Source organism: Crassostrea angulata, unplaced genomic scaffold (assembly GCF_025612915.1).
Source record: "Crassostrea angulata isolate pt1a10 unplaced genomic scaffold, ASM2561291v2 HiC_scaffold_46, whole genome shotgun sequence".
NCBI lineage: Eukaryota > Metazoa > Mollusca > Bivalvia > Ostreida > Ostreidae > Magallana > Magallana angulata.
Genome location: NW_026441601.1, coordinates 181,737 through 191,000, shown reverse-complemented (window position 1 = coordinate 191,000; position 9,264 = coordinate 181,737). Strand labels below are relative to the sequence as shown.

At 31.4% G+C, this 9,264-nt stretch overlaps 2 protein-coding genes across 3 annotated transcripts; both read left to right on the top strand.

Annotated features, from left to right (window-relative positions):
* The first annotated feature begins 413 nt into the window (after window positions 1-413).
* LOC128168759 (uncharacterized) lies at window positions 414-3,144 on the top strand. 2 transcript variants are annotated; one of them, XM_052834897.1, is made up of 6 exons: window positions 414-445; window positions 991-1,078; window positions 1,185-1,395; window positions 1,521-1,637; window positions 1,755-1,821; window positions 2,789-3,144. In XM_052834897.1, exons 2-6 carry the CDS (start codon window positions 998-1,000, stop codon window positions 2,826-2,828), a joined length of 516 nt encoding a protein of 171 aa, XP_052690857.1. In that variant the 5' UTR covers window positions 414-445; window positions 991-997; the 3' UTR covers window positions 2,829-3,144. The 2 variants fall into 2 exon arrangements, with proteins under 2 accessions (XP_052690857.1, XP_052690856.1); XM_052834896.1 differs by having other exon boundaries at window positions 1,919-3,144.
* A 2,740-nt stretch (window positions 3,145-5,884) lies between these two features.
* LOC128168760 (uncharacterized) lies at window positions 5,885-8,281 on the top strand. The gene is made up of 6 exons (XM_052834898.1): window positions 5,885-6,022; window positions 6,363-6,479; window positions 6,591-6,810; window positions 7,049-7,165; window positions 7,391-7,460; window positions 7,557-8,281. Exons 1-6 carry the CDS (start codon window positions 5,999-6,001, stop codon window positions 7,657-7,659), a joined length of 651 nt encoding a protein of 216 aa, XP_052690858.1. The 5' UTR covers window positions 5,885-5,998; the 3' UTR covers window positions 7,660-8,281.
* Window positions 8,282-9,264: the final 983 nt, after the last annotated feature.

Sequence of the window (9,264 nt, the reverse complement as noted above, 5' to 3'; positions counted from 1 at the left end):
AGTAGAGCATCCTCTTATCAAAGTAAATAAAACATAAGTATTTATCTTCTTAAATCCTCTTTGAATTCATAATATATACTATCTTTTTTATCCTAAACTTCAAGCTCTTTGGAGTACATGTATAAATTAAAAAGGTGGAGGCTATACATGTACTTACATCGTACAACTGCTACATTATTATGCAACGATCTTCCGCTGATAATTGCAATATTTGTAGAAGTCCCTTCTAAATCTTTCACTCCTTAATTTTGTCCGAAATGGGACCGTTTATTTTGATTAAATTGGGATGGATTTAATCTCCTTTCCACATTTTTCTAACTCTACATTTCTACCAAACCTTTGTTCCTTACTTTTAGAAAGTCTAAATCCCAAATGATATCAAGTTGTAATTTGATCTTTTTATTTTCACTTTAGTCACACAGTAGAGAACCGGAAGTCAGTTTTGGTAAGTTGTACATAAAGATCATGTTTTAAATGTTGTTTTATAAACGACCTTTAAGAAAAAAAATCAACCAATTGAACCGAAATTTAAAAGGTGTTGTGCAAAAGTGTACGAAGTTTAATAAATATCTATGCAAACAAATTCTTTGAGTATTGCCCACTAGTTGAAGTGGACACACACAGACGCACATCAATAATGTTATAATATCTTCTTTTCAACAAGTAGCACGACGGGATAAATAAAATGTAAATGATACTTATTTCGTCACCTGAGATCTTTTTGAAGAATTACTATTTCATTAAATAGTCGACACCGTTTAAATGACTTGAAGAAAGTAATTTTATGAGTATTAAATAAGTCATTAATTTTTAGCATTGATTAATATGATATATTAATATGAGAGAGACAGTTCAGCTACTTATGATTAACAACTCTCTCTCTCTCTCTCTCTCTCTCTCTCTCTCTCTCTCTCTCTCTCTCTCTCTCTCTCTCTTCAATTCATATTAGCCTCTAATATGACCGTAATTTCAATATTCTTTTTATTTTAGGTAAAGAATGTTACAATTTGGATCCCATAATACCCATTTTGCTGTTTTTACATTTGTGCTGTTATGGGTTACGATCACAAGCAACACTGTAAAATTCTTTTTTCTCTCTTTTTTTTATATTAATTTATGTAAAATTATTAGTATATTATATAAATCAATATCATTAAATCGATGCATATTGTTTTTTTTTACAGCCTATGATGTCATGTGATGCATCACGAGGAACGGTAAAATATGTTGACAGGTGCCCGAGGAATAAGTCTGAGTGGTTGGAATCGGCAAGGAATAAGAATTGTTCAAGAATAAATCAGAATTGTTCCTCAACAGAATTTGTTTACCACTGTCTGATTAACCAATGGGAAAACGCTACAGTGGAAGTTTGTGCTTTACGTGTAAACATAATTGGTAAGGTATTTCATCTCACATCAAATTTATACAATGCCCCACCAAAGTTTATCTTGATCACTGTTTTACAAACCTGCGTTCTATATTGATTTATTTAAGCGTTATTAGTATTTTTTTACACGTAGGCAAATGTGCAGAATATAATACCAAAGGAGCAGTTGTACAGGAACATGCACGCAGAGACTGTCGAACATTTCAGAATCCATGTCCAGTCTATTACAAATCAGACCAGGCGTATCTCTGTAAATGAAATTCAATGTTATTTATTCTTTCGTTATTATCATTTTTTATCAAGTTTGATAATGTATTAAGTGTGTGTTCTTTAATGCACTATAGAAAACACAATTATGATTTTATAGATCAAGAATGTTATGATGGCATCGTGACTACAAAACAAAATACAGCAATCTCAGCTGCATCAAACAGGTAAATCACAATAAGATTATTGAATAAATAATCTTACAAAATTTCATTACACTTTTAAAAAAATAGTATTCATTTGTGTGTGGTTTTTTTTTTTCAGATACATTATCACAGTAAAAGAAAAACATTGTTATATTGTACTGATAATAATCTTTTTACACGGTGTCATTAGATGTGTTTTGATATGACATGTCATGTTTAATTTGTATTTTGTAAATTTTTATAGCGATTTAGTAATAATTTCTTTCCTTAATTGTACATTTTGAAGCATTCAATTCTTATATTTATACTGATTTCTATTAGCATAAAATATATGTGTCTTGCCCCTGTAAATCTATTATGTAAACGCTCAGTGAAGGATATGAAACATACATTGATTTGCTATATCAACATGTTAATATTTAATATGCGACTTTAAATATAGTGCCAGAAACTTTGTAGAGAAAACATTTTTTGTTAAGAAGTAGATATAATTTCATGATTAATTTTCAAAGGTACATATCAAAATTGGTTATGTAAGATTGAAAAATTCATTTAATCTTACAAAATAGATATACTCAACACACATGGCAGCGGTTATATTTGTGCTCATGGCGCATGAATTAGCAAAGTGTATTATTAGAAAATTGAACGTCGCAGATTTTCGATGCAAACATAATGGAAAACATACAGTGAATGTAAATATAACATTTATGTATTCATCACACATTCTATTTCTGATCAAGCAGACAGAATTACTTCTTTTTTTCATTTTATTCAAAGATAAATTTTAAAATATACCGATGTACTCACATGAAATATGCAAATAAAGTAAACCGGTATAATGATTATATCTGTTTCCATAATTTTGAAATTTAATTGGAAGAAGTACAATTTTTTTAACAAACTCCTTTGAGTAGACCGATGCTTCCTTTGATACCTGCTACTAGTTATGATAATCAGCTGATTTATGTGTTTATGTTTATGTCAGCTGTTTTGTGCGTGACGCCAGAGCGCACAAGACAGGATGAACAAAAGTATCGTCTGCGAGCAGAGAGACGCTGGGACATTTGAGAGGAAGCACACTCTGTGAGAAGCTCGATAATTCGACAATGTCGTGTGAGATTAGACTGTTAACTTTAGACACCGTGTTCTTGTGCATATGTGATCCGTCTGTCGCGTACCGTCTCATCGAACTGCCGTGTGTATTCAACCATGTACCAATCATCTCTGTCGCCAATCAGCTGAATATATGCAACTTTGTAAATTTTGATTGATTATGTATTTTATTTGTATTATTTATGTGTTTATATATCTAATCTAATAAATGTGTTTTAGTAAATCATTGTTCTGACTGGTGTCTTTTGTAAGAATTGCGTTATTTTTAGAACTTGGAAAGTCGTCGTTGGCTATTTTTAGATTTCTGCGTTCTTTGCACGTTACAATTTGCTATGTTCATATCTTTTTATTAGTCCCCTATCGGTTTTCACCGGAGGGGACTATAGCTTTCCTCTGCGTCCGTCAGTCTGTCCGTCAGTCCGTCCGTCCACACTTTTTTTCTTTATGCGTTTGAGGAATAATAATATGAAATTGCAGAACAGCTTTAAAATGTCAAACTACAGATCAAGTTTACACTTTTGTAGCGTCTTGTTGACATATTTCCGAAAAAATTAATTTTATATATTCCAATTTTTTAATGTTCTGGTTCGATATTCTGCGTAACAGATAACAGTGCTTTGTTTTCACAATTTCCACAAACCGGTAGGGGACGTGTATTGCTTATGCAATGCTCTCAGAATGCTTGTTTTTTTTAGCAACAACCGCGCTTACCACTCGGCCATCTAGGCAAGACAAAAATCCTTCTTTCGATGACGAACGGAACCAAGAGCGCTGGTCGCTCACTACACGGTCGTTTGAGATACAGGTGGAATATAGTTAAACGATACACATTGCATGTATATACACATATAATAAGCATAAACATTGCAATTATAACTCTCAAATTGATTTATGCCTGCCCATAGTGAAGGATATAGATATATATGTTCAATAAGTACAGGGAAATTCAGTATATTGAAGCTTCACCTCCAAAGACTTGCCTAGACGGCCGAGTAGATAGAACGCTAGTCGCTCACTGCTACGAAAGTGGATTTCAGAAGTCGAAAGTTCATGCCCCGGCTGGGGCGGAGGTGTAGCTCCAAAGTAGTGAATTTTCATATGTTTTATAAAAAACATATGCACATTGATTGTGCAGAGTATCCGATGCAAAAAAATAATTACACGTACAAAGAAATTTTCTTCTAAATCAGAACCAAATTCATTAGAAGATCGAGAGCAATAATATGTTAAAATAGTACAAACTATCATCAGTCATCATATGATATTGTCACTTTTGTATTATATCAAACATGCTTTTCAATCAATATAAGAACATCTAAATACTAGTATTGATCTCAACAGAGTTTTAGAGAAAATCTATTTATGACAAATGAAAATTTTCATTCATTTTTTTTTTATCTATACTTAACAGTACAACACTCTTGATGTCAATGAAATTTTCCAACACCAGTGATTTTTCTATACGCAAAACATAAGAAAAATAGAAAAGCATATTTCCATCTATCAGATACTACGGTATACCTATATCATACACAATATATGAGCATTGATAAATCGATAATAATAAAATACGACCCCTCCTAAACATGATGGGATTTTTAACATATTAGAGTAAATGGTGTTTTGAAATTGTATACACAGTAACACAGAGTCAATCGGTGGATAGTTTCTTAGTACACTAAGTTTCTAAGTAAGCCAAAGTTTTTTATCAGCTGCATTCTTTGTGTTTTGGAATATCAATCGTTTGCTATGTATACCATTTTTTTCATATAAAAGTATCTAATGTAAAAAAAATGTCTTTTAATTAAAAGTTTTGAAATAGAGTACATTGTAAAAGAAGTATAAAAACATTAAAACACCACAAAAACCTGAACTAATCTACGATTGTACATAAATATGTAGATATTTTATGATGTTCTGAAACAAAAGACATGATGAAAGTTATTGCATGAATGATATAGTGTAAAAAAATGATTTAAAAAGCAAGTGCCTATTCATAGCTTTAAAACATTGAAGGAATCCACTGTCGAGTGACACTCAGTTATAGAATTTAAAGCTTTGGTTGTGTGTCTAATACCTATGATCTATATACGTTTGTTGTGTTTTAAATTATGTTGACCAAGTCTCTTTTTTCAAGGTCAATGTTAAAGTTATGTTTAGTTAAAAATAAAAAGTATTTATCATATAAAATTCTGCCTAGCATTATTAAATATACAATATTGTTGTGTTTCTTATTAGAGACATTGCCTTCACATACAATTCACGATGCAAAAAACAAACCAAAAAAATAAAACGAGGTTACTTCATGTTGTATTATTGTTTATTTTTAAAAAGGGGAAAATACATGGTTGATGCCGTAACAGTTGGGATGAACTGGTCAAATGTTTGAATAATCATATAATAAAAATACTCTTTAAATTTTTCAAAAATTACCTGTTCTATTTATGTTTGGCCTACGAAATCAGAGTCAACATAGGTCAGTATGAAAATTTACAGCAGCTTAACCTATTTTGCATAAACTTGTAAAGATTGATATGTACACTCTATTTAAACTGAACTTGAACAATATTGACGTGTTTTGTCTCATGTCTTTAACATATATACAACAAACATTCCAATCGTTTGAAAATTAGTTTGTGCAAGTATATCATTATCAAAACATTAAAAATTCATGACATTGTTCATTATCATTGTCACTTCAAAACCCTGTATACATTCTGTATTTATTGCAATGTAAGGATATCGTCTGTTAAAACCATTTCTCGTGTAAATTATCAGTTCAGTCTTTATTTAACAGGAAAAAAAAACATTCTCTAGCACATCAATGTAGATTTTGAAATATCACAATAGGAACATATCTTTCTTAGCTACCTTTCCCTGGTAATTTTTAATGTTATGCAAATGAAAATTTTCAAAGGTGTTCATAACATATTATGTAATAAAAATAGATCAATGACTACAACGTAGAGTTTTCGTTTATAGGTTATATATTTCTCATCAAACTGTACATTATAATCATTTGGAAGAAACTACGTACAATATTAACATTGCTCCATTTTTTTTTCTCCGTTAGACCAAAAAGATGAAGGAAACTGTCATCTTGCAGGTAAGTTGATATTGAATCTTGAATTTGTTATGGTAGATAATATGCTATAATGCTAAACCCTTATACATTTATACCTAGAAACACTCCATCAGCATATCTGATATCAGCATACTATGATGACTCATAGTACAATATAATCTGTACAAGGTACTTTTTCATATAGTTGGCTTCAATAATAACATATAATTCCCAATAAATTCAAAATAACTTAAGTAGTATGTCACCTTTTTAAATGGTTGTCGACATTGTAGTTTCTTTGTACTATTATACATGCAGTTACTGTTTTGTTGTGTTATTATACTTACTCAAGCTACATGTGAAATATTTCTTTTGCTTATAGAAAAAATACATTGACCTTCTTGGATTAACTTCATGCATCTACCCTGCTGCTGTCTTCACTACTGTTTTATTTCTCATTTCTTCTTGTGGACTGACATGCGGTGTTGACCATCACGAGGTTGGTGAAATGAGATGAAAGAACAGTTGTACAAATACATGAAAAACTAATCAAATGTCACAACTATAGTATCAAGTATATATAAAAGACTTATACTTGTTGTCTTTTTAGAATGTTTACGGCATTTGCAAGCAGTCTAAGTTCACGATTAGAGAAGTTTCAAACTGTCCCAGGAATCACTCGGAATGGACAGAGAGGGCTCAACAATTACAGTGCCATAAAATTCAACAAACCTGCACTAGTCGACAGCGCTTTGTATATCACTGTCTTCCAAACTCTTATTGGAATAAGACAATTGAGCTCTGTGCACCACGAAAATATATAACGTTTAGTAAGTGTAAAAAGATTAAAGACAACAATTTTCTTAGAATGTTTCTAAATCAAAATATATTATATGTACATTGCATTTAACATGGTACGTCATTTTATTTTTAAACCGAAATATGTTACATGTTCACAAACGTTGCATAACACCCTCGTAGATTTTGCAATTGCCCATCTTTATCTTTGATGACATAGTACTTATAGATGTGTAACGTAATTAATTTTTGCATGTTGTTACTCAATAGATTACTGTCCAGAGTACAACGAAGAAGGCATGAGAGTACAAGAGAACTATGCACACAGATGCTCATCAGGAGTCATACCATGCCCTATTACTTATACATCAGACAAATTGTATAAATGTAAGTTAAAATATACATCTTTTTATCAAAAACATTGCAGTTATAAAATGAAAGGTTTTTTCTCCAAACATATGAAATTATTGCTTTCTGTATTACTTTAGTCCATTGCTTTAATTGAACATTTCTATTATCGTTTATAGTAAAATGTACACGTGTAAAAACGACTTAGTTGATCAAAGCCAAGTTTTATAGTAATTTGATTATAATATCTTTATTCTTTTTTAGATCAACAATGCTACACAGATATCAAACCAAGTATACAAAATCTATTCAAAGACCAAACAACTACCAACGGGTAACTTAGTTCAGAATATGCAATATTGAACTATATTGTTCCTTGATTTATGCGACTAACGTTTACTTAATAATTGTTTCATTTTTATCTCTCCAGATTTCCGTCAAGTGCATACGGAATGAAAGAAATGATTTCAACTACATCATGTGCTCTGACGATTTTTGTGATTATTACAATACGTGCATATATCACAAACTAGATCAACATATCGTTTTGTGTAAAATGATGTCATGATTTTTCAATTTATATGTGATTTAAAAGATTGAATTAATAAATAGTGGTTGTTTTAAATAGTTCAAAAAGTTTGTTCTTTGCCTACACGTGATCTTCTCATTCCTAAATAACAAATGTATTGATTCACTGACAGGTTTTATGCTAAACATTAAAAGTTTGACATCACCTGACACGCGACGCATTTTTATTCTTATCGTGGGAATTTTCAGTCAGGTGTATTTAAGTGGGATTTAAATTTATTTTTAGCAAGAATCATCCACGACATTCCAATTTCAGTCCATTCATGAATGAACTGACTGCCCATGTTATTTTCTTTTTACGATGAAGGATTTAAATTTTCACTCTGCACAATTTTTTTTAGAATACAAGCACTTACACAGTATGACCTACTCAAGGACGTCTCCTTATCGGCACTCGGAATGTATTCAAGTTGTGTCTTTGCACGTGCTTATTATATCACAACTTAGCTGCGGTGCAACGGGGTCATTCCCTGCGGTTATTTATATTAATAAATGTTGAGTATATTAATTTGTGGTAATAAAGGATTGATAGGGTTGCGAGTGCACGATGCAGGCGTATAGTAGCCCTGCTTCCCAATAATACCATTTTAGCTTGTAAAGAAATTTAGAGCGAACAAGCATGAGATAATAGCATATAAGTTAACTCTGTAGTTGTCATTTATAATTCATTGTGTATGATAGAGTTCTGAGAGATGGAAGTGAGTAGTTCATTGAGTTATTGGAGGGTGTGAGTGGTGAGAGATAATTGGTTCGACCATACCAAGGAACACATGAAAGAGAGAGAGAGAGAGAGAGAGAGAGAGAGACAGAGAGAGAGAGAGAGAGAGAGAGAGAGAGAGAGAAAATAAACTTAGTATGGATGTCACCGAGTAAGGACGTATCTATGTATATGAGGATATATACATGTCCTACTTGTGTGCTTTAGATACTGTGTTTGTTATACATGTAAATATGTAAAAATCCACGTTAATATAAATATTTAGTTCCTGATGATCATGAGCGTCAGAGCCAGGAAGGGCACTCGTCTTAGCAGAACTGTAGCTCCATGGTCCGTCAATCCGAATTTCTCGTTGAGCTACAGGTCCGCCAATCCGAATTTTCCTAAATCTACAGTTCTGAAGCTAGTCACAACTGAATTTATGTGTTTTAATATCTGTCATGAAGATCTGTAGATTGTACAAATGTATGAAAGTGTCTAGTACTATCTACTTCATTTATTCGCATCGTTGATTTGTGTACCTCGAACAAATGTTGTTGTTTTTTTTAAATAAATAACTAATATATTATTAACACCTTTAACCATATACACATGTACTTATATTTATATTAGTATGTTCATGCTTTTTTATGTGCCACTGTTTTTTATATTTTCCCAGAACGATAATGTCATTGTTTTTCGTTTCCTTTTTTATTCTCTTAGTTTGTAAGGCTATGTGGTGTACTCCCTCGTAATAAAAACTAATATTTACATTTTGTAGTGTCTTTGTCCATAAAAATATTACCAATCAATTTTGTAAAAAAAATACCATTTTAATATTGAATTGTACAAA

Coding starts and splice junctions, on each gene's coding strand:
- LOC128168759 (XM_052834896.1), top strand. CDS start 998: ATGTTACAATTTGGATCCCATAATACCCATTTTGCTGTTTTTACATTT. Junction 1,396..1,520: donor TTTACGTGTAAACATAATTG/GTAAGGTATTTC, acceptor TTTTACACGTAG/GCAAATGTGCAGAATATAAT. Junction 1,822..1,918: donor ATCTCAGCTGCATCAAACAG/GTAAATCACAAT, acceptor TTTTTTTTTCAG/ATACATTATCACAGTAAAAG.
- LOC128168760 (XM_052834898.1), top strand. CDS start 5,999: ATGAAGGAAACTGTCATCTTGCAG. Junction 6,811..7,048: donor ACGAAAATATATAACGTTTA/GTAAGTGTAAAA, acceptor GTTACTCAATAG/ATTACTGTCCAGAGTACAAC. Junction 7,461..7,556: donor GACCAAACAACTACCAACGG/GTAACTTAGTTC, acceptor TTATCTCTCCAG/ATTTCCGTCAAGTGCATACG.